At 33.4% G+C, this 17,246-nt stretch overlaps 1 protein-coding gene across 1 annotated transcript in view; it reads left to right on the top strand.

Moving 5' to 3' along the window:
- LOC133323520 (polypyrimidine tract-binding protein 2-like) overlaps positions 1-17,246 on the top strand; it is a gene marked incomplete at its 3' end in the record, with an annotated part of 210,777 nt that overhangs the window by 175,300 nt on the left and 18,231 nt on the right. The window contains exon 2 of the mRNA XM_061532438.1: positions 10,576-10,696. Within this exon, the coding sequence (XP_061388422.1) occupies positions 10,576-10,696 (121 nt within the window). The remainder of the gene's footprint in view (positions 1-10,575; positions 10,697-17,246) is intronic.

The following is a 17,246-nucleotide window of genomic DNA, read 5'->3' as shown; positions in this document are numbered from 1 at the left end:
TATCCACTAAAACAAAAACAAACGGCGGCAGAAAGTGTTTGCCTCATTTTTTTAAACAATTCAAACGATTTGTTATGTCTATGTGTGTGTTTTTGTTGTGCCGCATCAATAAAACAAAAACAAATGAAGAGAAAAACAGCAACAACAACAAACAAAATGTAGCTACAAACAAATGAATGAATAAAAAAACAAAACCAAATTTCCAGCATTTTTCACATTTTTTTTATGACTTTTTGTTTTGTTGTTGTTTTTTTTCTACTGCAATCTTCTTCTTCGTCGTCGTCTTGTTCTTCGATGTTATTTTCCTCTTCTTTACATTTGTCTACCATTCATATTAGATTCATAAGGTTTGTGCTGCCTGCCGCCAATGCTGTTGTATACATCTTCTCTCCATTGGATGTATAAATTATTCAAAACATGTGTTTCAGACTTATCCGCCTGTTAGCTAGCTGACTAAGAAAGCCCTACCATAGGACAGGCACAACTCAGGCCAGCAGAGCCATCTTATGATTGAGAAGTCAAAACGAAGCCAGCACAGCAACAACAAAGTGCGAATTTGTTGAACTCTCTTCTTCTTCCGTAGTGTGTCATTTGTTCTTGCCGGTATTTTCTTATTTCCCCTTCCATTTATGTGCCTGCCCTGCCATTACAAATAATCGCTATATTTGTCTTAAGATGATGGCTTTGCATTGATGTGATAGCTTTTAAGGTTTAAAGTTATCAATTTCTTTTTTTGTGAGTATTTCCTTTCTGGCTTTGCTCATCCTTTTTTACAACCTTTCATTTTACATTTATTTGCATAGAAATGTATGTATGTGGTTAAGGGTGTATATGTGTGTGCCATTGTAGGAAATATTTAATCTTCTTGTTGTGAAAATGTAACTGATTCTCTAAATCCATTTGCTTCTGTTTACTAAGCATTTAAATTTCATTTACTGTCTTCAAATATTTATAACAAATGTGTCCTCTTTTTTTGAAAACATGAAAGTTATATCAAATTTATATGAAATAAAAATTTCGACGGAATTTTCTATAAAAATTTTTATCCAAAAAATTAATTTTTTTTAAAACATCAATTTAAACGAAATTTTCTATAAAAATTCAATTTTCGTGGAATTATGAAAATTTAATTTCGACGAAATTTTCTATAAAAAATCAATTTCGACGAAATTTTCTATAAAAATGAAATTTCGACGAAATTTTCTATATAATTGTTCTATGTATAATTGTTTAATATAATTTTTCTTTCAAGAATTCCTTGGGTATTTGAGTATTTCATGGAAATAAATTTAGCATTTTTTATAAAGTATCCATCTTTTTCATTTATAATACACACGATACAGTCACTCAATATATTTTTTAAATATTCAAATTGTATGTGTTTTTTTTTATTATTTTATTTCGTCATTCCTTATGACTTGATGGTTGTCTATTTTAGACAGTCCGACAGTTTTAACATTTTTGCTATTTGTAAAATATCACAAAAATTATTCACATTTCTTATGAAAAACACAAAAAAAAATAATATTAATACTCTAAAGTGGGTAGGGGCTGGGACCTGGCAGTGAAGTGGCATTCGTTTCATATCTCTTTAATATTTAATGTAATTTTCACATTTTTATACTACAACTCCGCTTTGTGGGGATAAATAAAACTTGCTGGGGTATTAACATTTCTATTTGCTTTTTTCGTTCTTTTTTCATTTCCATTGTTGTTGAGTCCCCTGGGGGAGGTGGCGTTTAATCTATCTACAAGGGGGAAATGGGGGAAAAATACATATTGAAGTAGTTAAATGAAAAACAACACACTTTCATTTAATTTATTTAAATAAATTTATTATATTTCACAAATTAAGTAGCTCGAGAACACACACAGACCACACACACACATACTCTGTAAACCAAAAAATACTACCACACACACACATATGCATAGATGTATCAATTGCAGTTATTTGCTGAAATCTAGGATAATGGTCAGTCGTCAGACACAAGTACATACTCAGACATTGCATGTTATGGCTCTCCGCCGCCTTTGCCTGCTGTGGTAGACCAAAATTTAGGACATGGACAATGATTTTAGACTAATTCAATTCAATGGTGGTGATATGATGTGACAGCCAATTTATTAAAATTTTTAGAAATCCGTCAACAATACTAGAGAGCCTGGCAAATAGTCACAATGCTATTGATGATGGTGATGGCCATCAACATCGTTATGTATGCATGTAGCTATGTATGTGTGTGTTTTTAAATACATAATATTTGTTACCATTGTTATCATTTACAGATGTCTAACCAGAGATAGTTTGTCAGGCCTATTACCACAAAATTTTTGTAGATCCTAAAAATATGCTATGCTTACAACTGAAATATATTTTCTTTCCTACCACCACCACCCCTTTTTGCCATCACTATGGCACATTCATCAATGATGAATCAGTACCACGACGGCTACCCCAGTCTATAATAGATAATCTGTCAGGCAGGCAAACAAACACAGTGATTCCTTCTCCAACCAACCAAACATATTTATTTTGTAGTATATCTCCGCTCCATAGGCGACACTGGCCAGATTTTGGTCGTGGCCATCGTTGTGGTGGCTCTCTGTTTCAGTTGTGTTTACAGTTTATTCTGTGTAAAAGACAGCTTAAAAACGTGGCACATTTTTTCCAAACGAAATAATTGATTTATTTAAATACATGGTTGGACGGGTTGGTTGGCTGTCTGTTTGTCTATCTGTCTGCCAGGACTCTGAATGGAGGCCGGTTACCTTGCATGTTGTCGCGAGCAAGCGGACGAACGAATGAAAGGCCTGTGCAAACACCACGTCATGTAAAGCAAAACGAAAAAAGGCCACCCTACAAACCAACAAAAAAAAATGATGGCCACAATAATGGTATCTGGCAGCAGCAACAACAACAACACAAACACTACTGTAACACTAACATGGCATTTAAGCTGTCATTATTTTTTCTTTTCGTTTTTTTTTCTTCTTTAATATTTGTCAGTTTGTGGTAGCTGATGATGAATATTTGGTCACCGTCGTGGTAATGGTGTTGGTGGTATTGTTTGATGTAGCAGCGTAGTGTTGATTTAACGATAACACATGTTGCTTTGCTTGCTTGTCTGCTGCATACTTTTAGGGGGCGTTCACAAAAACGGCCTCCATACATATGATTATATATGTGTGGCAGTTCAATGTTTTTGTACTTAAAAGCTAGTAATTTACTTGAAAAAGAACTCTTTACAATGTTTTTTTTCTGAATATAATGGAGGCAGGGTGAAAGGAAATAAATAAATAATTGAGAAAACGTTTTGGTAGATTTGTTGAAGTTTTGATGAAATTGAAAAAAAAAATGATTTTATTTTTCCACAGAACGCAAACTTTCTGCGGTTCTAAATTCTGATCCTGGGCAATATTTCGTGATATTTGCACCATTTTTACCGATTTTAGATCAACAACACAAATTTCTAAGCCTAGCATATTTTCTAAAATTTTTTCCGTGAAGTGATTTTTTTCGCCATAAAATAAAAAATTTATCTCTTTAGGTTTTGGTAGATTTGACCCTCGGAATATTGACCGATCATCATCTAAACAGCCGCTCTAAGTATTTGGTCAGATCCCCTTCACCTTGTAAAATATGTGATGTTCTGCATATAATAATTGCCTATAGAGCGACTACAAAATCTGACAAAATTAAAGTTTTCGGTTCAATGCACACCCTGAATGAAATCTCAACTTCACCGAAAAGTATAGGCGTCGTCCTTGACCATAATCGGAACTTCATGTACAATTTCAAAGCGATCAACACGACATTTCAGTCCTCTAATGGAGTAATAGTAATATTATGCACATAGTCAACTTTACCTAATTACGTATAACTGCCACATCAGAGTACATACAGCCATATAATTGGTATCAATTTGAAGGTCAAAAACACCTCTTGGATATACTATCAACTTCCAGGGTATATGTCCTTCAGGAGCAAGTATATACGGCCCAGAATAAAAATTTTGTAATTTTTCACACAAAAGTCAGTGTCCATTTGACACGCCAAATATTGGCCGATCTTTATCAAAACAGGCATGCTTATTCTTTGGGCCGATCCCCTTCTCCATGTAAAATTTCACGATGTTCGGACCATAATTGTGGCCTCTGGAGCGACCAGAAAAACCGACAAAAATTAAGTATTTGGTCCATTTCATCCCCTAAATATTAACCGATCTTTACCAAAAACAGTAGGGGTCTTCATTGACCTGAACCCATCCTACATGCAAAATATCGTGAAGGTTGGTCCATAACGGGCGGACGGACGGACACACATGTCTAGATCGACTCAGCTAGTCGAGATATGAAGATTGGTATACTTAAAGGTGGGTTTAGGACCAATATTTCGCGGCGTTACAAACTTTTGGGGCTGCGCAAAGCTATTATACCCTGAGAACATAGTTGTGTAGGGTATAAAAACAATTGCATTGAAAACAAAGTTTTGTAAAACAGCCTCATTGAAATAAAAAAATACTTTTTTTATGAATTTAATTTACGTTCTTTTTTATAAATTTATTTCAAATGTCGATGAAAGTCCACAAATCGATCTTTCGTGCAGTTTTTCCATTTTGAAAGGCCCTATTCGGCAATGTTGTCTTCCACTTGGTCTTTCCATCGCATTAGGGGCCTTCCCATTCTGCGTGAACCATCAGCTGGTTCGCTTTTATATGCCTTGCGGGCTGGGGCATCTTGATCCATTCTCACAACATGACCTAGCCAACGTAGTCGCTGCAGCTCAATACGTCTAACAATGTCAACGTCCGAGAATAGCTGGTACAACTCATGGTTCATTCGACGGCGATATTCACCGTCAACACAGATCGCCACATAGATCTTTCGGAGAAATTTTCACTCAAACACTCCAATAGCTGACTCATCTGCCTGCGGAAGTACCCATGCTTCAGATCCATATAACAGCACGGGTATTATCAGCGTCTTGTATAGTGTGAGTTTGGTCTGGCGGGAGGTGGCCTTGCTTTTGAGTTGTTTGCTCAGACCATAGCTGCATCAGTTGGCCATCACTATCTCCGAATTTCAAAACTGATGTCATTCGTTTTGTTTATGATGGTACCAAGGTATATAACATCGTTGACTACCACATTTTTTTATAAAATTAAATTTTAATATTTCGAAACAGTAACAGAAAATACAAGTTTTAACATATATTGGAAAAATGATTTTTTAAATATATTAAAATTGTATCACTATATTTTCTGTTTATGTTTAAAAAAAGTTATTACAAAAGTTAATTTTTTGATCAAAGTTAAATGTTCTATTTTAAAGACTGAAATCCGTACAATGCCTTGCACTCCTGTGTTTAAGGTTCTGCAACTTTGGAAAGCTCAACTAAAATTAACTTTTAATTTCATACCCTTCCACATGAAGTTATTAATCACACTTCGTGGTGATGACCTTTATGCCAGGGAGACTGCACTGATTACATGTCCTTCTAACACATATCCCTGAGCTTATTTTATGCACTTTTTTTAATTTATCTAATATTTCCACAGCCAATAATAAATGACAACGACAACAAAAAATCCTCCCAAAGTTTTTTTCAGTTTAGTGGCCTAGTTTTTGAAAAGAAAAATTTGTCGTTGCTGCTGCTGCTCACATTCATTGTTGCCAGGATTAATTAACTTGTGGTAGAAAACAACAACACCAACAACTTGGGAAATTGTTGTAATTTCCGGTTGACATATTCTTCCGCAAAAGTTGCACCACACCATCGCCACAAACATGCATATTTTGCACACAAACACACACCGAAGAATGGAAGATATGAATAGAAAGGAAAAAAATGCAGTGAAGGAGAAATGCCGAGTGGAAAAGTTCTGCTGCTATTCAACAACAGCAAAGAGTTTTTTAAAAAAAATATGAAAAACTTTTATGGGAAATAAGAGCAAGTTTGTTTTTGTTGACTTCTTGGGCAATGACTATGGCGGCAATGAAGACGATGACGACAACGACATTTATTCTACTTGTTGTTTCTTCAAACTTGTGTGTTACACTTAAGAAAATGGCTTATTGGTGTTGTTTCTGGTAACTCTTTATCATGAAAAGTGTGGTGGAAACAAAAACAAACAATAACAAAAAACATAAAATTTCATTTATGCAAACACATTTTAATATAAATTTCCTATGGCTGTCTGTCCACCATTTTGTTAAAACTTTAATAAAAAATTATCAAATCATAGTTGAGGGTGGTTATCCTTAAATGTATCCTTGGGGGTTTCTAACTACCTTTTATACTCTATTAAGATGTTATTTCTCAATTAGTTTGGTCACACACACACACACAAATTTTTAGAATTAAATAACATTATGTTGCCATTTTCCTTTAACTCCTTCCCTACCTTCCTCGCTCTAAAACATTTAATTAAACTGTCATATTTGTCTTTGCCACATTTGTGTTGGGACGATTTTCTTCTGAAAAAAGGGCTCCAGTAACATATGTTGTGTATATATTCCATTCAATTCCAGTTATTCTTCAATCCTTTTTCTCAATTAGTATACTTTCCCTTCACCGCTCCCCCAATGCCTTTTAAAATCATATTGTCATGCTTTACTGAACACATTTTTCGAATATGAGCTAGAGAGGGTCATTACATTGGCCTAGAAAGCCATTTTCTTGTAGACAAATAACACAGCAGCACATTTCATCTTCGTAGAATTTATTTTGTTGTTTTTGTTTTATTTTTTAATATGAATTCTAAATGTATGCTAAATATTTGATAAGTCCATATGTTTGTTGTTTAAAAATACAAACGACGCCGATGACAAGTATGACGACGACTTGTTTTCGTTGGCTGGCTGTATGTGATGGACCGGACCCCGACTTTCATTTTTCAAATTTTAATGATGTCTCATTCATCTTATTTTTCTTTTTTATTCTATTTCCATTCCTCTCCCTTCCTCATCATCATCAGCTGTTGTCCTTGGATAAGTCGTTTTCCTTCGTAAAACGTATAATGACCACTTTTTATGTATGGCATATGTGTGTGGTTCATTCTATGTTTCAACTTCTCTGCGTCCTTTGAATCCATTTTATTGTTGTTGTTTGGCTGTTCGTTTTCGGCTAAGTATGTCTTGATGGCCATATCAAATGGGACATTTTGTGGATTGTTGTATATATTTTTTATATTTTATTTTAAACAAAAATGAGCTCATTAGGTAGGTCAGAACGCTGGGTAGAATATGTCGGCATTTTGGAAAATACATGTAGTTAATGGTATTTTCTAAAATTGAAAATACTACATTGCAAGCACACATACAAGTATATGGGAATTTTGTGTAATATTTTTTAATATTTTTAAACACACATATTATTTTTTAAATATTTTTTAAACACACATTTTTATACCCTCCACCATAGTATGGAGGGTATATTAATTTTGTTTTTCCGTTTGTAACTCATCTAATTAATCATTTCCGACCCAATAAAGTATATATATATATATATTCCTGATCAGCGTAAAATATATAAATACATGACGATATAGCCATGTCCGTCTGTCTGTTGTAATCACTCTAGCGTCTAAACGAATGGTGATAGATCGCCAAAATTGTGCATAGAGTCGTCTTTTGGGGTCCATATTTTCGGATAGCTCCCATATAAGGGTACCCCCAATTTTGCGGTATTTTGGGGGTTTGATCGCTTTTTTCGACCGAATTCGCTGAAGTTCGGTACTTTGAGTTCTTATTGGGTAGCAAATCTCTATACTAAAAATTATAAATTTTTCATTTTTTTCGGGTAGCCCCCATATAAGGGTACCCCCCAATTTTCGCTATTTTGGGGTTCTTGAGCGCGTTTTTCAACCGAATTCGCAGAAATTTGGTACATTGGGTTCTTATTGGATACCAAATTTTCCCACTAAAAATTATAAATATAAGTCCACTTTCTCTGGTAGCCCCCATACAAGGGTACGTCCCATTTTCCAGTTTTTGGGGGGTTTTGACCGGATTTTTTTCACCGAATTGCCTGTAATGTAGTAATTTCAGTTATTATTGGGTAGCAAATCTCTCCACAACAAATTATAAATATAGCTAAATTTTTTCGGGTAGCCCCCATATAAGGGTACCCCCAATTTTCGATATTTTAAGATTCTTGAGCGCGTTTAACCGAATTCGCTGAAATTTGGTATTTTGTAGTCGTATATGGTAACAAATCTCCCCACCAAAAATATTAATATTCACCTCTTTTTAGGGGTAGTCCTCATATAACTCCCATTTTTATATTAAAATATTTATCTGATTTGTGCCGTGTGTTTGGGTTGGGTAGTTGTTGCGGGGAATAGTCAATTTTTACCCTACAAAGACTATTTAGCCATCTGTTGTAAACATTCCGCCTTCTAAGTATATTGTGATAAAAGAAACCTCAAACATGATGATAATGAAATATATCGGCAGACATTTTTGCATCTCCTCAATATAGTGATACCTCCTGAAGGAAAGAATTGAGATAAACAATTAAAATATTGGCATATACCGGTCATTAATTAGGCATAGCCCTCATATAATGATATCCCCAAATATTCAGTATTTCCTACACTATGTAATCAATATTGATCCCCCTTTAGGCATAGCCTCATATAACTTTGTAATTTAAATTACAGTAGTTTGAGGATTTTATACTCTACCATGCTTTATCAGTATCAGTCCACTTTTTGGATCTTACAGATTTTAGGAATAATCCCCATTAAAATTGCTGAAGTTTGTATTTGATGTACATAATGGTTTACATAAATCGGTTTGTAGAATTATTGGTATATGCCCACTTTTTGGTATGTTCCCCATATTTTCATTGCATGTATCTGTCCGTATAACTATGGTGGAGGGTATCCAAATTTCGGCCCGGCCGAACTTAACGCCTTTTCACTTGTTTTGTAAATTGTTTCAAAAGCATAAAAAATACATTTTTTTTTTTGAAATTAAAAAAAAATGTTTCCATTCTTATTTATAATATCTGATTTATCTAATATCACTAATTTATCTAACAGACCCACAGGTCTTCACTAAGACCTTTACCAGTTCTAGATTTATTTCATTTGTTCCTTAGCTATTCATCTATACCAAGAATAGCTGTCAGGACTTTATTGAATCAAGTGACTTCTTTAGTTTTCCCCTTTTAACTAAAAGTTTCATTGATTGTTTTCTTTCAAAATTTCCATCATGATACTTTTATTATTACTTCTATACTGCCTGCATACTTTTAGGGGCATTTTTATACATACCTTTAATACCACATGCCACATGAAATTCCTGAATTTATTTCCTTTTTTCCCCTAATTCTCCAAGAAAATATTTACTTTTTCTTTCCATCAAAATTTCTATTACATTATTTTAATTATTACCTTCATGCTGGCTGCATACTCTTAGGGGCATGCGTTTAATAACACCTTTAATATCAAATGCCAAATTAAAAATGCTGACATATAAATTCATTATTTTCTAACGAAATATTTTATATATCTGTTTCTCTCAAGTTTTTTCCACGATATTCTAATTAATACCTCTATACTATCTGCATACTTTTAGGGGAATTTTGTTTAGGCATACCTTTAACATTACATGTCACATGGAAATCCATACAAATAAATTTCGTTTTCCTTCCCTTATCGAAAGAAAATTGATTTTCATTGCCTTATTTCAACGCTTATCTTTCGGAACTGCCCCCTGACAAAAAAAAAATCTGTAATATTAATAAAACTTTGTCTATCGTCTAACCAAAACAAAAAACCCCTATTGATTGCCATTATTAGTAGGTGTTAACCGAACTCTTCTGACATATGTTTGAAGTTTGTTTTTACCTTCAAACACACACGCACACACTCAAACACCCACCAACAATTTATTAAGGCAACTCAACTATTGTTTTTTTTTTCTTCTTCATACCTTTCAATCAACACCTCACCACCTTGTAGTAGTTGGTCTTTTTTTTCTTGGCCAGACTATGAGCGTTGTTGTTTTGGGGGGCGTTATTATGCTTATCACGAAACAATTGTTTCTTGTGTTAACACTTAACCACGAAAAAAGAATATATAATACACTTATTTACTACATAACTTAGATTAGACGTTATTTCCCCATTTTTAATAGAAAACAATGGGCGTTTAGTTTTTTATTTTTTGTTTCTCCTTCCCTTCGCTCTCACCCAACGGAAGGGGAATCAACATAACTTCCGAAATGTAATTGTTATTCTAATTAGAGTCGGCAGCAGGAACCCAGTCGACCAACCAACCATATTCACCCACACAACTAGTTGCTATACTTACGCATTAACTACTTGTTGTGTGTTGTGTACTTAACTGCGCCTGAAAGTAGGCAACAGTTTTATTGTTTTGTATATTCCCTTTATTTTGGTTGGTGTGGGTTTCATTGTTTTCGTTTATTTTTTTGGGATTGTTTAACATTACAAATCTGTTCTTAATTTTATTTACTGTAAAATTTTTGATTTCGTTTAGAGACTTCGTGAAAAACAAATATTTATAATTCTCCTTTTCTTCTTCCCTTTATCTTTTTCAGCGTGGTAGTGACGAACTTTTAAGTCAAGCAGCAGTTATGGCGCCCGCTTCGGACAATAATAATCAGGATTTAGCCACAAAGAAAGCCAAATTGGAGCCAAGCACTGTACTTGGTGGAGTTGGTAAGTGTTTTTTTTTACAATATTTCCCCTAGCCCTCCCCTTTATAAAATCCCTCGGCAATCCATTCATAATTTTGAATGAATTCCATTTTGCTATGTCTGTCTTAACCGGCCAACATTCATTGTTGGACGGTCTCTCGTTCATTCATTCGTTTGCTCGTTCCCTTCTCTTGAGTCGAGTCGACTTGTTATATCAGAGTTGCTGTTGTTGTTGTTGTTTGTATTTTCTTTCTAGGATTTGCTCACTAACTAAACACTTAAAAGCAATTAAGGACGGTTTATGATCTTTTATTATTTACATTTTCGCTTAAGTAGCTTCAAATCAAAAACACAGTAACAACAACAACGAAACTAATACCAACAATAAACAACAACAACAAATTACCATAGAGAAAGGGATTTATGTTGTTTAAGGGTTGGCTAAGGTAGGTTGGCCAGCTAGGTAGTTTGGATTAAAACTGTTGCAACTACTTGACGCAAAAGCTTTTTGTGTAATAATTCCAAGAAAAATAAAAATAGAGCAGGACATGACAACATTGGAAAAGGAAGGGCTGATACCTGGTCATAATCGTTAGCACAGAGTATTGGAATTGTATATAAGAAGGCAAATATATATACATATTTTTTAGGGTAGATTACAATAAGCCAAGGGAAGTGAAAATATAATGGTCGTCAATAAGTGGCTATTTTTATAGAAAAAGTTAGAGAGGTAATTAGAGGGCATTATGCATGCCCTGAATGGAGTAGGGGATTATGGGGATCATAGAAAAGGAAATAAAAAAAATCAATGGGCTGTTGAATATTTTTTTAATCGCCCCGATCATTATTCTTCTAAAGAAAAAATTAAATTACAATCGATAGATGATACTAAAAATTACTTGAAAGCTAATTAAAACAAAAATATCGATATAAAACCTCGCAAAAATTATAAATTTTTATATCAATACTAATTATGTACAAATACAAACAGATATTACAATCAATAATATAACAAAACCAGTGTGCGGAGCAGTATAGTCGGGGCCGACCATATGATACCCTACCCAACTACCACGGAACGCTAACTCTCTGCGGATGTTTATTCCTAGGAAATATTTCGTGATATTTGCACCCTCTTGCTCGATTAGAGGTCAACAGCGTCTCTTCATTGCACTGACATATTTTCCGAATATTACCAATATTCAGTACATTCCTTCTAATTAGGTACTTGTCCAAATTCCCCTCACCGTGGGTTGTGTTGTAATGTTTCTCTTATTACTATGGCCTATAGATCGACTCAAAAAAAAAAAAAAAAACACAAAAAATCCGGTCCACTTCATCCCAAAATTATTAAATTTTGCACACAAAAGTCAGGGTCCATTTGACCCTCTAAATATTGACCACTCTTTGTCAAAACACGCATGCAAAAATTCGCGATGTTTGGGCCATAATTGAGGCCTCTGGACCTACCAGAAAAACTGACAAAAATTAAGCATTTGGTCCATTTCATCCCCTAAATATTAACCAATATGTTCCAAAACAATAGGGATCTTCATTGGGCATTATCATTATCGATAACTCTTAAAAAATATTTTTATAAATAATATTTTCTCATTTATCAATAACAGTTTTTAATAAACATTATTTAATTACTTTTTTTTATAGAAATTTTTATGAATATTCTGTTATCGATAATATGTTTTTACGAATATAATATTACCAATAAAAATTTTTCTACGAAAATGTTATCGATAATGTTTTATAAATGTTTGTATGATAATATTATTGCCAAAAAATATTTCCTTAGGATAAACTCATTATCGATAGTAAAGGAAAAGAATATGTTATCGACATTTGTTATCGAACATTGTTCAAAAACAGAAAACAAGTGTTGAAGACATTTTGTACAGAATTGTATGTTATCGAAATTATTTTATATAAAAAAATTATTATCGAATACATTTTAACGGTAAAATTTTTTATCGCTCATATTTTGTTATACAAAAGTATAGAAGTGTTTTTATTGAACTTATCGATAATTTTTTCAAAAATTATTATTTTGCTACCGATAAGTTTGTTATCGATATATATTTCTATCGATATATTTGTTATCGAACTTTTTTCTATAGATTATTTTCTTGTCAAACTCATTTTCAATTGAAACTATATGTTATCGAAATTATTTTCTCATTATCGATAGCAAAGAAAAAAAATATGTTATCGAAATTTGTTATCGAACATTGTTCAAAAAAATGTGTTGAAGACATTTTGTACAGAATTGTGTGTTATCGAAATTATTTTATATAAAAAAAGTTTTATTATCGAATACATTTTAACGGTAAAATTTGTTATCGATCATAATTTTTTATACAAAACTATTGAAGTGTTTTTATTGTACTTATCGATATTTTTTTAAAGAATTATTATTTTGCTACCGATAAGTTTGTTATCGTAATATTTTTCTATCGATATATTTGTTATCGAACTTTTTTTTATAGATTATTTTGCTATCAAACTCATTTTCAATTGAAACTGCATGTTATGGAATGTATTTTCTTCAAAAAATCGGCGTTATCGATAACATTTCCCACAGAAAATGTGGGGTATCGAAACTATTTGTAATAGAAAATAAATTGTCCGATGATTTTCTATGGAAAAGTGTTTAATGTCCCATATTTTCTATAGATATGGAACACATTTTCCGAAGAAGTGTTTTGTTCTCCGCCACATTTTCTATAGAAAAGTGTATTCGCGAACACATCTCTTATAGCGATTTTTTTTGCTTTGGGGTATTTTTAGAAAATTTTCTGATTTTCTCTTGTCAGACCACCTGGTCCCCTTTTGGACTTCTCCTTCATGATTATCTGGGTTTATCATAGAAGGCTTGGTGCTCTCTACATAAAAGAAATTTATTCTCTTTGAAGAATTTCTGATGTTCTCTTGAAGACATACTTGCCTACTCGTAGAAATATATGTGAGCAGACCTTTAAAAAACGACTTTCTAGTCTCCTCCTTGAAAACCTCCTGGTTTATATGTCTGTATGTATTATCGAATTCAAATCGTTCTGAAAATTATGTTCTCCAAAAAGTGTGTTATCGGAACCAAAAAAAAATTTTTAAGACTTTCTTGTTTCCCCTAAATGACCATAAGGTCTCATCATGGAAATTCTCCTTCTCCCAGAACGTTATCTGGTTTCATCTTAAAAATCTTCTTAGAATAACTTTTTTCTCATAGAAGACGTTCTGATGTTCGCTTGAAGGCATTCTTGGCTCCTCTAGAAGTATCTAAACAAGGTTTCTTTTTAAAAAGTCTTTCTAATCTCTTGTATGAAAACCTCCTAGTCTGCTCATAGGGTAACCAAACAAATAGCTTGCCTCGCCAGTTACCTTTCGACATATATGTGCAACATGTGGGACAAGAGTTTTTTATCACATCGCTAAAAAAATGCACAAAAAGTATCGAAAAAAACTCACACAAAAACCAATACACCAAACTACTAGTCCGATAGATAGACAGACAGACAGATAATGGCTGGCAGCCAAATAAAACGCACCTTTGAAATACACATTGCAACAGGAGAATAAAACGTGAGGCAACAACAATAACACCAACTACAAAAGCAGCAGGATAGCGTAGCGTATTCAAACCAATGTTATAATGGCAAAAAGGGAACTTGAGAGCAACAGGACAACGATTCATCGTTAGTTAGTAATGGTAGTTACTGCTCTGGTTAGTTCGAACAAAACCGATGGGGCCACCAGTAGTAACAAAATGAATGGATGGATGAGAGCGCGAGGTATAAGTGTTTGCATGGGAAAATATGTGTGTGTGTGTGTTTGGGTGAGTGTTTCGGTGGCATTGTGTATTGGCACACAAAGCATAGGTTTGTTGCTTTTTAATTAATAGAAAAGTCCTTTGTAAAGTAATAAATAAATATTATGTTTTTGTGTGGTTGCAAAAATACCAGAACTGAACGAACCGGACCGACTAACCATCGGACAATTCCCATGTAGAGGTTCAGACAAACGCACACACACACACACAAATATTGAGAGCTGTGCTTGTTGAACAGGGAATAGAAAATGTTTTTCACATATGGAAATATATTGTGTTTGTGTAGTGGTGCGAGTATATATATGGGTGTTTAAGTCCTTTTTAATCCGTAAAGGAGATGTATTGTTGTTACCAAATAGACAAAACCTGGTCGAACATATGAAAAGCTGAACAATTTTTTTTTTTTTTTGTTGCTGTGTGCTTGTTTTTGTTTCAATATTTTTAGAAGCTCAAAAATGGAATTTGTATATGACCAGGCAGGCAGGCATCCCAGGCAAAACAACAAAAACCATTACAATAAAAATTCCAAAACCAAAAACAAAACAAAGCCATAACAAATAGGCATTGTCATCCTATTGTTATTTGGATCCAAAGCGCGTTGAAAAAACAACTACAAATAAATAAGCCACAATACAAATTATGAATGAATAATGAATTACAACATACCAAATTAACTGGAAATTAGATAGACAATAAATATTTTTGGTGTGTTCATTTTTTGGGGTTAAATTCCGCACCTGTCTTTGGATCCTACTTTGGATTTGTGCAGGATAGCCACACAGTTATGGTAATACATATATTTTTGGTAGAATATGAAAATGAAACCCCTCGTGTGTGTGTGTGTGTGTAAATTATAATGAATGAATGAATATTTGTGGCTTCCAACCATTGTTTTTAATATGAATCACCATATGTGGTACTACCCAGGGACAAACAAAAGGCCACCATGGTGGCTATGGATGGAGAATACACGCGGTTTATATATTTTTGTTGTTATCGGTATACAAAAATATTTCCTATATGGACAGGACATTTTTTTCTTCTCTTTCAATAATATTTATTGATTGGATGAACGCACACACACACACACCAAAAATATTTCAGGTGCACAAAAGTATGCTTTAGTGTGTGTGTGTGCGGTTAGACAATGCAATAAAATCCACTAGTTTGGGTTTTATGCGGTCCAGAAGCTGAAACGGCAGTGGTAGCATAACCACCGCAACACACATAGGTATGATGAATATTTTCATGAATTTAAATTGAATTGTGTGAAACACAATGAATGCCAAATATGTGAAAATATACACATACATATATGGATAGGTATATCGCAGGGGTATCTGTAGATTATCGATTATAATTGGTTTATATGTGTGTGCAAATTCGTGCATAGAATGAACACGGTATTGAACAATTGCAGGTAAAGTGACCTCTAATCATTCATAACGGACAAATAAATTTTTGAATACTCATTCCCTGGCCAGGAAAACAAATAATATTCAAAAATATTGCAATTGCCAAACAACAAAATGTTATTGGAAATAGATATTTTTGATGATGGTGTATAAATGTCAATGATTGCATTTTATGGGATAAATATTGGATTTTGAGTCGAAAAATATTAACAACATATTTACATGGTTGAATTGGGAGGAAATATATCAAAATTTTTTGCAGATATTTTTTATTATTGAGTTTAAATAAAAAGAGGGCCAGAAGGTCCTCTAAGGGTGAAACCCTGAAGATATGAATCTCTATGTATCGGAGCACTAGAAAGTGTTTTAATAAAAAAGCAGAATGTCTTCTTCTTATTAAATATCGAAATAGAAACCCGGAGGCTGTTTTTTGCTAAAGAGGACCAGATCCTCTTTTTTGAAGGCAAAAAAACCGATCTACTGAACTTCTGTCTCAAAATCTACAAGAAAACATTCTGGTCTTCTAAAAATGAAACCCTACAAGTCTTCAAAAAGAAAGTCTTATGAAAAAGCAGGCCTATGACTTAGGGTCTTATATTAGAACACCTGATGGTCCTCTATGAGAAGACCTCTTTAACCCTTTGAGCCCCGAATTTTTTTCCGTAATCATAGAACTATTTTCTGTTCGCAGATTTAATGCAACTATCCTAGATAGGATATGGACAAAATTTAACATAGCTACATCCTTGCATTCGGGAGATACAGTACATTCTTTCTGAAAAATAAAAGCCCAATATTAAGAAAACCAAATGCAAAATTGACGAAAAATTCGTAAATTATTACGAATTATTATGTAAATTATTCTCTATATTCTGTTGTACAAGAACCAAAATTAATTCTGATGGCAGAATTCGTAAATTGCGAATACGAACCGATTTAAATAATTTGGACTGTATACACAAATTACTACTGTACACATTTTTGCCCTCTTCTCCATATTGAAAAGCTCATAACTTTAGCAATGTTTTGAATTTTTTAATTTTTCTTTTGATATGTGTCGTCCATAATCAGGTCTAGACGTATGATATCCAAAGAATATATATCTACTAGCTGTATATTAAATATAAGCTTTAAAACATTGTGTTGTCTGTGGGCAACATTGGACCACACAGGGTTAAGAAGACCTGCTCTTCCATAATAAATCTTTCTGATATTCTATAAGAAATCCTTCAGGCCTTTACGATTTGTTTTTCTCTAAGAAATCCTACTGCTCTCCTTAAAGAAGACCTGCAGGTCTTTTAAAAGAAAACCTCATCTTTTTC

The sequence above is a fragment of the Musca vetustissima genome, unplaced genomic scaffold, assembly GCF_032173495.1.
Source record: "Musca vetustissima isolate MV318-11 ecotype Yass unplaced genomic scaffold, APGP_CSIRO_Mvet_v1 utg18434, whole genome shotgun sequence".
Lineage (NCBI taxonomy): Eukaryota > Metazoa > Arthropoda > Insecta > Diptera > Muscidae > Musca > Musca vetustissima.
The sequence above is the reverse complement of the archived record's forward strand: the minus strand, read 5'-3'. Positions and strand labels throughout refer to the sequence as shown.